This window comes from Semicossyphus pulcher, unplaced genomic scaffold (assembly GCF_022749685.1).
Source record: "Semicossyphus pulcher isolate SPU_LCO1_2020_fin unplaced genomic scaffold, fSemPul1.0.p SCAF_10, whole genome shotgun sequence".
NCBI classification, from domain to species: Eukaryota; Metazoa; Chordata; class Actinopteri; order Labriformes; family Labridae; genus Semicossyphus; species Semicossyphus pulcher.
In genome coordinates this window covers 28,563,304-28,579,864 of record NW_027211604.1, presented here as the reverse complement: position 1 = coordinate 28,579,864, position 16,561 = coordinate 28,563,304, and the positions used below count along the sequence as shown (strand labels likewise).

Below are 16,561 nucleotides of genomic sequence, written 5' to 3'. Positions count from 1 at the left end.
CTTAAATAGAACAAGATGAAAAATGGGTAATATGAACAATACAAAATATATGTACAGGTGCAATTAATAACTGTACAGATGTGCAGGATATTGGTGAGTGCAAAAAGCTTACAGTATAAAAATAAAAATAGTGCAGTGTACAGATAATATAAAAGTCCAGTGTGCGTTGATGTAAAGCAGAGTCTGATTTAGAGTCTTAACATTTGTGAAACGCTGAGTGACTGAGGGGCTGTTGACGAGGCTGGCAGCAGAGGGGAAGGAACTGTTCTTATGTCGGGAGGCTTTGGCCCTAATGGAGCGCAGCCTCTTGCCTGAGGGGAGGGTCTCAAAGAGACTGTGTCTGGGGTGAGAGGGGTCGGCCACAATCTTACCTGCACGCCTCAGGGTCCTGTAGGTTTACAGGTCAAATGTATTCCATATTCCATATATTCAATTTACATTCATTCATTCATATAATATATAACTTACAAATAACTTATTTCCATACTTAAACATGTACATCGCCACCATTCCTTGTTAATTCAGTACAATGATATATACTAATGCTCCCTTTATCTGAAAAGTAAGAGCATCACGCCATAGATCAGAGACTGCAGACCACTGTGGTGATCCTGCGATGACCCTACGGTATTTCTCCTTCTGTGTGCGTGAGCGCGCGTGCGTGTGTGCCAGTCAGTTGTTGAGTCAAGTTAGCCTGCGACACCGGAATATAAGCCGGCCCCTTCAAAATAAAAGTACGTTGTTACAACGGGGAAATTGCAGCAATAAAACAAAACAAACGTAATTAGTGAAATTACCAGAATAATCGCCGTTATTATTATAAGTCACACGTGAAAACAATACTTAAACGTCATGTGCTATTTCCAAAACAAAATTATCTCCGTGTATGATTCCTACTGCCAGCTGCCGTAGTTAGCTAGCTAGCGCAGGTTAACCGGACATCTGTTGTGTAGCGTTAGCTTCATACGGGCTAGCTTGACGATAGCTATCTTGTCGATAAGGAAGTTTATCATTACGTTTGTGGACCAAAACTCTACTTCTTTGACTTGGGGGTATGTTTACCATCTAATTAGTTATTTTACCCTTTAAAATACACCTCTTGCAATTTGGTTACGTTAAATAAGTGCTTCATTAGCCATTTCTGACTCTAACACAGCGCTAGCTAACGTTGCTGCACAGACAGCTAACCTAGCGTGCTGTTTTGTAACGTTTGACTACAGCTAGCTAAGCTAACTGTGTGTTTGTGTATGAGGAAAATAGAATAGCTGTTACTCGTTAAAAGTAGTCGGGGGATTATATTTGAAATATATTTGTAATGTAACGTCAGGGCTATAAATAAAGCTAGCCAAGCTAACCAGGCTGTCGCTTGTGTCAATGGACCATAGCATCGTCCATTGTTCATTCACTGTTTGCACTGACATTATTATCACGCAAAGTTAACCCTGCTCTGTTTCCCCACTTTACGACGTGAGAACAGTTTTACCTATGCATGTTACTGTGTAAGTCAAAATATTGCAAATATTATTGATCTATTCAGCTTATCAATTAACGAACTAGACCTGCACACACGATCATTTCCCAGCTGTTGAGCTTGAATGAGTGTGTCGTTATGTCTGCGTACTGCTCACTGGGGCTTTAATCAAGTCAACTTTTCATGTATACTATATCTCATTATTTCAGACACATAGGTCCATATCAAAACACATTACATACAATAAAAGACAACAACAGAAGGTTAAAACAGGAATATAATCAATACAGTTCATTAAAGTTTCTATGCTAATGTGGACTTAATTCCCAATCAGCATAAAAAGCATAATAATAATTAAAAAAAAATAGACAACAATCAAAGGATGAAATCATTACAGTTTGCAACTGTGATTTAAAACACATAAAGACAATTTTTCCACTGTTTCCAGTCGGGATGAATGTTATCTGCAGATTACGACTTGAAAATTACATATCGGCATTGGCAGATATGTCATTTTCTCTGCAATTAGGTGGAAACAAAACATGTGCCTAATATATCAGTATGGAAATCTGCAATCGGCAATAGAGTTGGAAAATATTGGCATTTTGGATATCGGCAAAATATCCAATATCGTGCATCACTAGTTTCCAGAAACAAGAAAAACACCTGGTGTCGCTTAGTGTGGGTTGACATAGCACCATAATGATTACGTTTTTTGGACTTAATAGACTCATAAATTTGAACATTAAATTCCTGAGTACGTCATGGAAGGTTGGAACATTATTAGATACAAACATACCGTTGCACTCGTCCACCTTGGTACTTTAAGTAGGATTTGGAATGCATCATTGTGTGCCACCTGAAGCTTCTTCATTTTAGCTTTACTGTAGTTACACCACAGGTGGGTGGAGTACAGTAAGCTCTTAAAAGCTATGTTTTAACAGCAAAGTGCACATGTAAAATTTGCGTGCCAGCATATTGGCTTGTGCATACAGCTCGCAACACTGGCACTGCACATCATCATCAGTCATTCCTGATTATGTGACCTAAGTACTTTAGTGTATTTTATTTTATTAACGACACTAAGCGCTTCAGAAATAAAGAATGAAGGAAAATTGTTCTTCCGATCCTATTTGGTTATAACAATCATGATGACACTTTTTTGGGGGGTTAAACTTGATGTCATACTGCACACCATAACTAGAGCAGATTCTGAGCAGTTGCTGTAAGCCAGCACTGTTAGGAGACAAGATGACTAAGTCATTACCATACATCAGATGGTTGACAAGACTATCCCCCACCGTACATCCTGCCTTACATGCTTTCTGCTGTTTCATCATCCATATACAGGTTAAAGTGAAGAGGTGACAAAATTCCACCTTGTTGAACCCCATTAGTCACTAAAGGGCTTTTTACACTGCCAGTTAAAGGCGGTATTATAACGCCTCTGTTACGTTCTGTCTTCTATGTAGAACGCACAGAGGTGTAATGGTGGGGCGAAGTCGTCCCGCCTGTGAGCTGGCATAGGAGGTAGTGACAGAGGCGAAACAGCGTCAGTGTAAACTGCAGAGCCGGCAGGGCGGAACAGCGCCGTGTTTGCGCATTTTAAGCACGCGCTGTTTTTTTACACCTCGCACACGTTTTGCTTCCACAACACCAGGACGCCATTTAAAAACACACTCTGGGACGGCTTTACGCCGGCGTTGCGTGGTCCAATGTAGAATGACAAAGGTGGCATGAGGATGGAGCTTCATTACGGCGCTGAGGTGGACCCGCAGTGTAAAAAGGGCTTAAGAAGGGTGCTGAATATAGTTCAAGAGTAGTATATTAATGACACAGGAGCTGATTTCCCATAAACACTCATTCATTTTCATTTCTTTGTTTATCAGACTCTTGACACTACTGCCGGCTGGCTGCAGACGTTGAAGCACAGCAGAGACACCAAGGCAGCTGGATACCAACTGACTCTGCGTGGAGGATGTCTTCACCATTATACTACAGCCAAGACAGTGTTACTCGCTTCAAGAAAAGAAAAGCTCGTTTCTCTTTCAGTGAAGTCCACATACTGTTGGATGAAGTGAGGAAGCATCGTACGGTTATTGTGGGTATGTTTCTTTAAGAGCTTGTCCCTGTCAGAATTGTTTTACTTAACTTCTAATTGAAGAGTAATCTGTCAGGGTTTCCGGGAAGTGAGTGATTGCACAGTAGCTGGTTAATCGAAACCAAAATAAACAAAGCTAAGCAGAAGAAGCTATGGCATACAAAGATTGTATAATGACATTTAAACATAAATGTTTAAGGTTATTCTGTTTCCCCTCCCACAGGTAAATTTAATCGTGGTGTGCCAACAGACATTAAGAAGCGCACATGGGCAGAGATTACAGCAAGAGTCAATGAGATCGGGGAGTGCCAACGCGAGGTCATCGAGGTCATCAAGAAATGGTCTGATCTAAAGTGTGACACCAAGCGGAAAGTGTCTGCCATGCGGTCAGGGACAGTTCCCCACAGGGGCCTCAACTCGCGCCTTTCCAGAGACCTTAACCAGACAGAGAAAATAGTGCTCCAGATTCTGGAGATGGACGAGGAAGACCATAGCACGGCTGACTTTGGTCCACTTGGTGATGATGACGACGTGCCAGAGGAGGAGGAAGAATTGGATGAGGAGGATATGATGGGAATGCAAAGTTCACCTAATGGTGGGTTGGATATGGCGCCTATGCCCCCTCCAACCTCCTACAGCATAAGTAAGTGATTAAAGCATCTTCTCACCTTCCTTTCAGGCTAAATATCAGTGACATTTATAAAAATCTATTTATTTTGAATAAAGTCATATCATCTTTCTCTTACAGTACGTGTGTAATTACTGTACTCACGAGATATAAATGTATGTCATACTGGTGGTGAATTTTTCAAAGTCCACAGTTGACTGTTTTAATGGCTTCATTAATAAGCTTTGTATGCTTTGTATGTTGCAGGGGACTCATCACAACCTTCCTATGATATGCAGTATGAAGTACCTGCGACAGAAGGTGAGTTGTCAAGGTTTGGTTAGAAATTCAGAAAGACCCTGCAACATGTTTTTAGTAGCGTTGTTATTAAACCAAAACCAGCATCTGAACAGCCGATACTGCCGAGAATGCAGGATTGGATATCAGTGAATACTTCAGTCTATATGTACCTATCTGAAAAATACAGAACTTTTTACGTTGCTCCAAAACAATAGCCTACACCAGATTTACGCCTGACTTTCTTTTTGATGGCCAATTTGGCCATTAATATTCCAGAATTCCGGCCATATGCTTAAAATAGCCATAAATACCTAATTAATTAATTAATTAATTTTACATTAATACATTTATAAGACGTCATCCTAAATGTGTGTCTTTGCATTTCCCTAACACTGAATAAAATATCTTTAAAATAAGCTACATCAACAAGTCAATACAGGGTCTAAAGGTCTAAAAAAAAAAAAAATAGCCTCGTCGGTCTAAATTTGCGTTTGTCAAATTACCATTTATGTCAGTTTACATTGGGGCTTCACTGAACAGAACTGCTCCTCTGCTTTTGCAAAGTTGAAACCATCCAACCCACTGGAACAACTTGCAAGTTATTAACCTTTTTTCCTCAGTGAGGCGGCTACTCAGGGTCGTTTTTATCCGGTTCTGGAGCGAGGATCCTCGCTCTGCAGCCACACTCGACACGTACAGTGTAACATCGGAGGCAAAGGCTGTATAAGTTTATATTTCAGTTCTCTTGGCAACAATACACAATTATCAATTTTTTAACTATTTATTTATTTGGCATATCTTCCCACCGGACATTTTGGCCGTTATCTTTATCTGCCGGACAACTACACGTGATACCAGCGAAAAGCCAGTTGATACCGAATCTCAAAATCAGCAACAAACAGCAACAAAAACGGCTCCTGCCTACCTGAACGCCCTCATCCAGGTCGACACTCCGTCCCGCCCACTACGCTCTGCCAATGAAAGGCGCCTGGTTCTCCCATCACAACAGGGCCCTAAGTCTCTAACTAGACTCTTCTCCTCAGTCGTCGCCCGGTGGTGGAACGAGCTACCAAACTCCACTTTTAAGAAGAAGCTAAAGACCCAGCTCTTTATGAACACCTCTGACCTTAATGATAGAGTCCCAGTGGCCTAATGGATAAGGCACTGGCCTCCTCAGCCAGGGATTGTGGGATACCTCTTATTTTATTTCATTTTTATCTATTTCTATTTGTACTTGCCTTCTTGCGACTTGCTTCTTGCTTGTCTTTGTGCAGTTGCAACAACCGAATTTCCCCTCTGGGGATCAATAAAGAACTAATCTTATCTTATCGATGCTATTGACATTGAGGATGTTGTTTATGTTGTTGAGGATATTGATGATGATGATGATGACTATATTGACCTTGTTGATGTTGTTGATGATGATTATACAAAAAAACACTTCCTGTCGCCACCAGTGTCCGATCGCACTTGAAGCTGTTTGTTGGCTCTTACTGACTTTGTTCCCTCCTGTCTTGATCGTTGCTTGTGTTGTATTAACTCTCAGATGTACGTCTGCTAAATGAAATTGTAACATTGTAACATTGTAGATACCGTTTAATGTAACCCTGGCCTACACAACATGTTACGCTGTGCTGCCACTAGAGACTGTTTTAGAGCGGCAAAGTAGAACTCAATTGAGATCATTTTTAATGTGAAGAGCTATTCTAGATGAGGTTGTAACTTTATTAGGACCCACACTGAATAAAGCAGTTTCACTTTTAAATGAGTTTTTCTCCAGACATGGCACGTCAGGAGGGGCTGCAGAACCCCTTATGTTAGCTCAGCTTGTGTGAAGGTGCTCAGATTGTTTTATGTTAGGATTCCTTTCAGTTTTACTTTGGTTGATTTGGTGCTATGTAAACGAAATTGAGTGATTGATATACGGTGAGTAGTATATAGCTAGTTATTTTTTTAATATAGCACTGATAGTGGATCAGTACTTGGTATTGGCCTATTGGCAAATTCAGGTATCAAAATCAGTATACAGGAGGATGATATATGGTTTCGGATCATCTCTGCAGCAATAACAAAACACTGATGAGCCCTTTTTCTTTGTCTCAAGATGCAGAAGCTGCATTCGGAGACTCAGACGACGACCAAAGGGACGACATGCTTCCTTCTTCTCAAGCAGCAAAACCAACAGAGGATCACCAAGGAAACAACGGCCTCCAGAAACAACCTCAGACGTCCTCGGGACCTTCAACATCGACAGCCTCGCTTCCAATGCCCGGGCCACCCTCGCAGAACACCAGAGACAGCCTGCTGCATAATGCATCGCTCAGCCTTCAGGAGCAGCACGCCACCAACATCCTGCTGGAGACGGTCTCACGCTCCCTGGAGCTGCTGTCTGAGTCGGTGCAGCAGCTGGCCGAGACTCAGCAGGAGTTTGTGCGTGAGTCGCTGCAGCTCCAGCGAGAGACGGTGCAGGTTCTCAGAGACTTCACAGGCGGAGCGATCGCACTCATGCATGACAAACTGAACGGACGGCCGGCGTTATAGCATCAAGGTGCCAGACAGATGCTGTTAAGTTAAGTCACTGACTACATACATGGCCTTCAGGTGCAGGAACCTGTACGTTCCCTTGGACTCCACCGCTGGTTACTGTACTTTTGGGTAGGACTCGACAGATTTTCTGTTCTATTTTGAAACTGTATTTGTAGAATTATTGTGTTGATGGAGTTGCTGTCTGTGAGGTTACATGAAAACAGATTGATACAGTAAGCTGTTAGCCATAAAGAAAAGAACACATGGAGGGGTTTTATCTTTTTTTCTTTTGCTACTGAACGTCAGACTCCTACCACTTGATTTGTAAAGCATTTTTTATTAAGCATACACCACATTTAAAGCCTTTACATTCTTTTAATGTTGGCCTGCAAAGGAGGAGTCTTTTATTTTGAAATGTCAGTCACATCCGTTTGTGTGTCTTTGTATAAGTTGTAGTTGCATCAGTGTCTGGAGATTATCACATGTACTGTAATGGTGAGTGGATTTCCGCACCTGACCATCATATGGTCTCTATGTGTGAAAGTTACGTTAGATACTTTGAAAATACTTGTAACTGAATACTTTGTGATTGTCTGATTTAGTTTTTTTTTACATTGCAAACATGAACACTTGAATATGAACGTTTGAATAACTTCTTTTAAATATGGAATAAACCCAACACAACACAACAGAAGTTATTTCCTAGGCTGAGACTCTGCAAAGAATTCGTCTTTGTTTAAATCCATTCGGATTCATGGGCTGCAGCTTTGGCTTATAGAGATGTTAAACAATGATCTAACTGAAGATAGCAGATTGAAGTCATCTTAGAAAATATGAACTGCTTCATTTTCTGATTGTTCTAAAAAACCTTTCTTACGAAAGACTATTTATCTTATACATATATACAAATCTGTGTGTTGAGGTGACTTGGGAACAAAAACTTTTTACCACTGACAGGCTCAGATTGTTACTCCAGCAGGATTTGCGGCTATCAATGTATTTCAGGGTTAACCCTGAGCTTTCAGTACTACAAAGCTGGTTCACTTCTTACCGGGGTAGATCACCATGGTAACCTATGCTGAACACCTAACCTGCTCCGGAGCAGCAATTTATTCAAAAGCCTTGGCTGAATATTTACCTGATCGATGGTGTAGATTAGGCATTTGAACCACCGTCCGGTTCAGGTAACATCTCACCACCTGCGTGATTTCAGAGCGAGACTTCTGTTTGTAGTTACACAAAAAGGATCTTACTCTTTTAAAAAAGGACAATCTTTGTAGGGATCATTTCCCGTAATGTTGTCGGACACCTGGAGTAACAATCTGAGCCTGTCAGTTGTAAAACAAGCACTATTTGCCCCAGGGGATTATGTTGCAGCCATTGTGGCCGTACTGCGGCTATGGCAGAGGACATCTACTGGACCAATTCCAAAAGTTTTTGTTCCAGTGAGTCGTATCGACACAAATGTGTCCAAATAGTGTTTAAGGTTTAAAAATGCCAAACTTCTCCTTTAAGGCTTCAGCTGCTTTTATATTACAGTCCTTCAGTGTAGGGTGGTTTACTTCTATGCTAACTGAAAACGCATAATAACAGGAACTACTTTGTTGTTTCATGTCAGCCAGTCACTTTGAAGTTTATATCCATCGATGTTTCTCATACAATAACAGAGTAACTGTGGTCAGGAAGTGGGATATACAGAACATTATGACCAGCATGGGCACCCTGACCGGTCTGTGGCTACACAGCCCCATATACAACAAACTGATGCACTGTGTGTTCTGACACTTTTCTATCAGAGCCAATGTTAACTTCATTCAGCAGTCTGAGCTACAGTAGCTCTTGCAATGTTACGATGTTACAATTTCATTTAGCAGACGCTTTTGTCCAAAGCGACGTACATCTGAGAGTTAATACAACACAAGCAACGATCGAGACAGGAGGGAACGAAGTCAGTAAGAGCCAACAAACAGCTTCAAGTGCTACGATGTGTGTTGAAATATGGAAGATTAAATGACCCACAGACAACACAACAGCATAAGTAAGCCTACATTAAACAGGAGAGGTTGAAGCACAGTCAATTACAGAAGGAACATAACACCAGAGAACACCCCTTTTTCTCTCTGTCACTGCAGATCATGTGATTGTCAACAGGTACGCGAGGAACAGATTGAGGGGATCACAGATGGAGCATGCTGTTGTTTTCATGTATAACAAAAAAATAATTCACCTTATTTTAAAAAAAGAAGATATTCCCCCCGGACCTGAGATGCTGCGTTAAGAAGAATGGGACAAGAATACCGGCCAGAAAAGTGTTTTTCCATTGACCTTTGACTTCTAGGAGAGAAAATGTCATCACGTCATTATTTGGAGTTTGCATGTTCCCTCTGGGGTCTCCGGCTTCCTCCCACAGTCCAAACACATGCTCGTTAGGTTCACTGGTGACTCTAAATTGCCTGTAGGTGTGAGTGTCAGCGTGAAAGGTCGTCTGTCTCTATGTGTCAGCCCTGTGATTGACTGGTGATCAGTCCAGGTGTAACCCCGCCTCTCGACCAATGACAGCTGGGATCAGCTCCAGCCCCCCTGCGACCCTGAACAGGGTAAGTGGTATAGATGATGGATGAATGGCATATTAATTATTAAGTTAAGTCCCAAAACTCTGTTATGACTGTGACAGATCCGTCCACGGCTCTTCCTTGCTCATAAAAATCACACTTATAAACATATTTTCTCATTGTCAACAAATACAGAAAAAGTACAAACAAACAAATGTAAACCTAACCTGTGTTGTCTCTGTATATAGACTCTGAAAAAGTGATTCTCTGTGCCACAGAGCTCTGTTATCGTTATATAAAATACATCAGTAAGCCACACTGGTGCACAATACAGAAGACTTCTCTCCAGATCAAACAAATGGTCTCACATCACTCCCGTACTGAAATCTCTTCACTGGCTCTCTGTTGCTTATTGGATCAAGTTCAAAATTCTCCCCCTCACTAATAGAGCCCTACGGTTAGGCCCCAGAATATTTGGCAAAACTTATCCACCCATACTCTTCAGCCTGTTCTCAAAGGTCCAACACACGTCCTCCACTTCCACGGACACGCCTTAAGACTCGTGGTGATCGTGCTTTTGAGGCCGTAGCACTAAGCCTCTGGAATGCCCTGCCCACATGTATACCTTCTTCTGACTCTGCTGAGTCTTTAAAAAACAGTTAAAAACATATCTGTTCGTGCAGGTATTCAGCTAAAATGTTTTTCACCCAGTCTACTTATGATGAATGCTCCGTGTATTTTATTGTGTTGCCTATTTGACTTGTTTCTGCAGTGTCTGTATTGAATGTTTTTATGTTGCTCAGTGAGCCTCCTTAGTGTTAATGCTTTTATCTATGTATATGTTGTATTTTGTTGATGTGAAGCACTTTTTGACTTCTGTCTGTGTGCTCTATAAATACATTTTACTGACTTACTTACTTGCACAATGTGACATGTGCCTTCATAACAATAAACAGCAGCGCTCTGATTTAGTGCCATATGTATTTAAGGAATTTATAGCACACTAACTAACGCACCAAACATGTAGGAATCCGCTGTTCAAAATAGTCCCAAAGAAATGCTGAATTTCCTCCTTTTTAAGTACCACTCTGTAAACATACAGTGCCAAGTTGGTTGAGGAAGCTACTGTACACTTCTTAAGTATCAAAGAATATATTTATTATGCTTTTTTAAAAAGATTTCCTTTTTCACAAGGAAAGAATGGCCTGAGTCCCTCAAACAAGACAGCTATTTCAGAAAGCACTGAGAGACGGACTAACACATTGTTTGTTTTGGTCCTTTTATGGGATGTACTGAAAGTATGGAAAACAGAGAAAAATAACAGATGTATCTTTTAAGTGTAGTCTTAAGTCTTTTATTAAGTTAAGATTATCCTTCATGGAAACATCCTGACACTGTTTTTACATCGAGGTAACAGGAATAACAGTTAATTCTGCAGGTTCATGTAAACTCCAGTAGGGGGCTCTGCTGCACCGTCTGTCTGCTCTGAAGGGGTCAGACGATGAAGACATGTTCAGAGTTTGTCTGTATGTTTGTGTAGCATTAAAATACAATCAGAAGACACTCAGAATAGTTTTTAAGGGTTTTTAAATTAAAACAGGCGTATTGTCAGTTTTCCTGTGAATCAGGACAATCAGAAAACTCACTTGAGTCTATACATGGCAGTAATAATGCATTTATCATGGTGTTACTTGTGAGCTTTATTTCAGAACGTGACTTCAGCAGATTAGTACACGACCAAACAAGACAAGAGGAGACACAACTGATCGAATGAAAGATCAGTGGCTCTTACAGCTCACTGAGATATTTAACGTTTACTGAGCGTATGTTTTCCTTCTTTAATCTGCTGATCATTTTAAAGGAGAATCTGCAGAACTGTGCACTCAGCACCAAGCAGCTGATTAGTTCAGCCCATTGACTGTATGGTTCAGCTTATGTCAATCATATGACTTGGCCATGTGCTCACTGTTAAATCTCAGCTATTTAAGTGAGGACCCTTTCTGGGTTTATTTCACTGCATACTCTTCAGCATGTTGACTGGATTAAACAGCGGTTAGTTGGGTTGTGGGAAAAATAAATACATTATTTCTTCATCATCTCTTAATTGCCTTTTTATCGTCTTCTACTGACTTTAGTTTTATTTGCTATTATTCTTATTAATTGCTTTTATTTCCTTTATTTCTTTGACTGCTTTTATTTATTTTATTTCTTCACAATTCATTAATTTTCTTTTATTGCTCATTATTGCTTTTACCCAGAGATGTGGACTTGAGACTTGGGGCATGATGACTCGGAAGACTTGCGTGTGTTCATAAGTTTGAATGTTAGCTGTAGTTAGCTGAAGTTTCTGTCTAACTATCAAGTATGTATGCAGCGCAAACTGGGAATCATGATTGTGATTGTCATGACTGGATGGCTGTCAGTCAAACTCCTCGCTATGATAACAAACAACATCAAAGCCCCCAAAGAGAAGCCTCATCAGTCGTACTCGTTACTACTCAATACGGTCTCAGAGCAGACCATCATCATGGCTGCGTCTGTGCCAAGATAATACAGATACAATTCATTATCATACTTTTTGAACAGGTTATATAAATTGGCCAATAATATCATGATTAGACGAGCTGCTAACACCTTGTCTTTCTCTTTATAAAGACTGGATACTACAGGTAAGAGTGCTGGATCTTGGGTGGAAAAAAGGTGACTTGACTTGCCTTAACTAAGGACTCGACGTGACGTGACTTGACTTGACTTGACCAAGAAAAAATGACTTGTTTGAGAGTTGGACCAAATGACTCGAGACTTACTTGGGACTTGAGCAAAGATGACTTGGTCACAGCACTGCTTTTACCTTTTCCTCTCTGCTGCATGTCCTCTTGTTTTAACTTCTGTACCTTTATGTTGTCTTATATGTCGGCCATGTTGTTTGGGTCATGTTGTTTGTTTTGTCAAAGCACTTTGTAAACTCTTGTTTTTAAAGTTGCTTTATAAATAAAGTTATAATTATTATATTGTGTTATTTTATGTGGCAATATTGTTTGGATACTTTTCAAATATAAATAATGACAGTAATATTGCAAAGACTGGGTTGATCAAAACAGTTCCTCCTTCAAGTCACTAGATGGTGCTGACTTGTGCGGTCTGCAGTGTGGGAAGCTGGTTGAAACAAAGCTGGAGAAATGATTTAACTTTAGTCGAACTGTTTTTTACTCTCATTCGCAAAAGCAGCAGCAACACTGTTTTATATAAGTTGCACTGTTTAAAGAATCATTTAATAGCACAGTATAGCGCCCACATTTGCACACAGCGTAGACTTTAGTACAAGTTCAGATTAGTAGGATTTGATTGTCTGTCTGCTTGATAAATCACATTTTACTGCAGTATGAATTAAAGTTGGATGATCAGGCTGAAACGTGTTTCAAAGTTTTCATTTGGGGACAAAATTTGCAGTAGAAAAGAGGAAATTAATCACAACATGATTGATGTATGGTGATGACCACTGCTACTTTCTATCCATACTTTTAACTTCATGATGACAACAAAGGAAGGATGTCTTGGTCCAGGTAGTTAAAATGTTTCTTTCATATTATGATTTAAACCCAGCGCAGCTTTGAGGTTTGTTTCTAGTTGAATCACATCTTTCTATAAAGCTTTATTGCACACACACACACACACACACACACACACACACACACACACACACACACACACACACGCGCTAAGGTCAGCTGTGCAGAAATATAAGTAGACTCAGTTTATACTGAGCAGGTCCACACATTAGAAACATTGGGTCAAGTTCAGTCCTGTGCAATTCATTTTTCTTTGACTTTAGTTTTATGTATTTCATTATAAACAAAGGTAGTAAATGATGAGCACGTCTTATTATATTTCTCTTTCTTCTGGACCATCTACCACGTACCTGACTTTTTATGACTTCAAAACACATCCTGAACTCTTCCAGAATAAGACGACAAGCGAAAAGAGGCGCAATCTGAATTTCTTTGAGGTTGAGAAAGCTCTGTTCATTCTTTACTGTAACAAATACTGCAGGTAGCTGGTTAGGAGTTATTGTTTTACCACCTGATGCTGAAAATGATTTAAAAACTGAAGGCACAGACATGAGCAAAACTTGTGACAAAGGGAAGCTGTGGAGTCCTGAGATCAAGAGCATTTTAGTACAGCAGGGAGAATTTTACATTGGAATGTAAATGATACCATTTTGAAATGAATTCAACCACATTAGATACATGTGTGATATCATCTCTTTTCATCTTACAGGTAAAAATGATCTTATATTCTTATTTTCACATCGTGTAACAGTGAAGGACATCAGCATTTTAGGATGGGGGTTGCCTGATATATGGGCTGTAAAAAAAATACTGACCAAATACACACACACACACACACACACACACACACTCACAGAACAGAAAGAGGGTGAGTTAAGTCACATTGCATTGTTCCCCTGCAGCCCCTTCTGCCTCAAACAGCTGCCAGGGGGCGGCCCGCGTGCCGCAGCAGGGAGGGGAGGAGGAGGACGGGGGGATGCAGCAGGAGTTCAACAGTCTGCTGGGGCTTCTTCCTCCATCGCAGGGAGGCAGGGGGCAGCATTAAAGTGTGTCTGGGGGGGCTGGGGTCCTGAATAGGCAGCTGTATTCACATTGTGAGCCGGTCTTTTACCTTTAGTTCTTCTGGGAGCCCTTAAACCTGAGACTTAAGCCCCTCTGAAAGGGCATTATTCACTTTGAGGGCCTTTAAAACTGTATTCTTCTCCCTTCAGAATAAAATACGGCCGTGTCTACTTTACAAAGAAAGGAAATATTTACACTAAACCTGTATTTCATTAAATCACATTATGAAATTCCTCTATAGGCTGCATTTCTCTGCACTATTTGCACTATAATGTTGCATGTATGTGAATGAAACCAATGCTGCATCAGCAGAACAAATGTTTAGGTCTTCTTCGATCTCCAAGCTTAATCCTGTAGATACCGTTCACGTCTCTGCAGTTAGTCGACATCTGGCCAAAAGAGACGCAGATTCAGAGGTTCAATGAAAAGGAAAGAAAATCTTTCCATCGATCGTCCTCTGCGAGTCTATATGTAAGTTTCCTCCCCTTTCTATTGCCCCAGTTGACCCCCGTGCCCTTTTGCTTTTCTTCAGTTTTCACCCCCACCTGTTCTCATTCCCTCGCTCCCCCCGGGTCCCTCTTTCATCTCCCATCTGCCACTGAAGCTGCTGCAGGACAGAGCTCGTGGTCCGCAGAGGAAAGGTAGTCTTGAAGAGGGCTGATCTGCTGCTGCGGTTTACAGGGATTAAATAATTATCATTCCTCCTTTTGTGCCGCGACAGAAGAGTCATTATTCATCTCTTTTATTTACCTCATCGTGTCTGTTGTTTCAGGGAGGATTTAAGAAGTGAGCAGTGACTCACTGTCTCATTTGTTTGGTCCATATGTTCAGGCTGTAATCACATTGTGTCTCAGGAAACCAACGAACAAAATGTTTCTCAAAGCTCCGTCAAATGGTGGAATTCAGTTGTGAGATTTCTGTGGCTTTAGTGCAACTATGCATCATTGCAACTGGATCTTTAAAGATACACCTGGAAACCCAGAGGACGCAGGAGGATCACCTGTTGGAGAAACTTTCTAACAAACATCTTATTTACCTGTTAAGAAACAGTTATGTTTTAAACACAAAGGAAAATACTGTCATTGTGGATTTTCACTAAATGAGCCCAAAAATGTAGCAAAATTAAATACACGTATTATGAAGGTATACATACATATATACGATACTTTATTATAGGTAATTTAACATAGGAAATCAACTTATTTTAAATGTGTAACGACTGGAGAACACAGGGGAAAGGACTCAAATGCACGGCTCAGAAATCAGAGGTAAAAGTTCAATCAGGCAAAGCATCAGTACACAGGTAGGCAGTCAGACCAGGCAAACAAAACAGGCGAGGATCAGGCAAAAAGGCAAGAAACAGGATATACACAAGGATCAGTTAGACACAAGGGAATAATGCTGGAACGTTTGACACGGAGCTACAAAGACGAACTGGCAACAAGGAAGGGAAAACACACAGACTATATACACAAGGAGGGCTAACGAGACACAGGTGGAAACAGTTGGGGAAGGGTCAGGTAATCGCAGAGGCAGGAAACACAAGTGCTGTGTTGGAAATGCCACACTATAGTAGCAGTACGTACTGATTTGGCCAAAATAGTATGCACGGCTAACTTAGATCGGTAGCTAACGGAAGTAACTCTTGCTCTTAGCTGTTACACCGAGCGCCCCCTACAGGCCTGGAGCACTTACTAGGTGGTGTACTAGAAAAAGAGGAATACTAGGTGCTCACAGTAGCAAGGTGTTAAACTCCAGGTGAATGCCAGGCGCTCTTGAAGGCTAAAAAGTGAACTGTCAAAGGAGGAAAGCCTACGGGCTCTCTTCCTGCACACTCGCACTGAGTCATAGATGTAGTTTAAAATGACTTAACTGAATCAGGGCATCTCTCGTAAAAAACATCAATATAAACACTGACTGGTTTCGACCCTCATCGGGTCTGCCTCAGGGCATTGCTAGACAGAGTCACGTTGTGTTGATGGGATTTGCAGCTTTTTCTTTTGCACGTGTTTTCTGGGTTTGTGTATTTTTGACTTTGCATGCAGCATGTTTGATGTCAATGCATTTCTTCATTTCTTTTGCTGCACGTGTTTTGGGATTTTGCATTTGTTTTTGACTTTGCATCGTTTCTGAATTTGCAGCCCGTTTCTTCGAATAAAAATGTTTGTCCTGTTGCAGACTGACTGCCCTTGTCGGCCACCGCCCAGAGATAATGATGTCAGAGCCTGCAATGTATCCCAAGGACGCTTCGGCATGCAGACCTCAACAGCTGGGGATCAAACAGCTCCACTGAAGCACAGCCCGCTCACAGCCGTGTTGATTTTGGCGCCCCCTGTGGACAAAAGCAGTATGCCTGGAGTTGTGAGGAACCTG

The 16,561-nt window shown here is 41.1% G+C and overlaps 1 protein-coding gene across 2 annotated transcripts; it reads left to right on the top strand.

The window, feature by feature from the left end:
• The first annotated feature begins 975 nt into the window (after nucleotides 1-975).
• LOC138603797 (nuclear apoptosis-inducing factor 1) lies at nucleotides 976-7,679 on the top strand. Of its 2 annotated transcripts, none has more exons than XM_069675710.1 (5): nucleotides 976-1,052; nucleotides 3,361-3,576; nucleotides 3,796-4,215; nucleotides 4,447-4,500; nucleotides 6,590-7,679. In XM_069675710.1, the coding sequence occupies exons 2-5, from the start codon at nucleotides 3,450-3,452 to the stop codon at nucleotides 7,018-7,020; spliced, it is 1,032 nt and encodes a 343-aa protein (XP_069531811.1). In that variant the 5' UTR covers nucleotides 976-1,052; nucleotides 3,361-3,449; the 3' UTR covers nucleotides 7,021-7,679. The 2 variants fall into 2 exon arrangements, with proteins under 2 accessions (XP_069531811.1, XP_069531809.1); XM_069675708.1 differs by having other exon boundaries at nucleotides 6,584-7,679.
• Nucleotides 7,680-16,561: the final 8,882 nt, after the last annotated feature.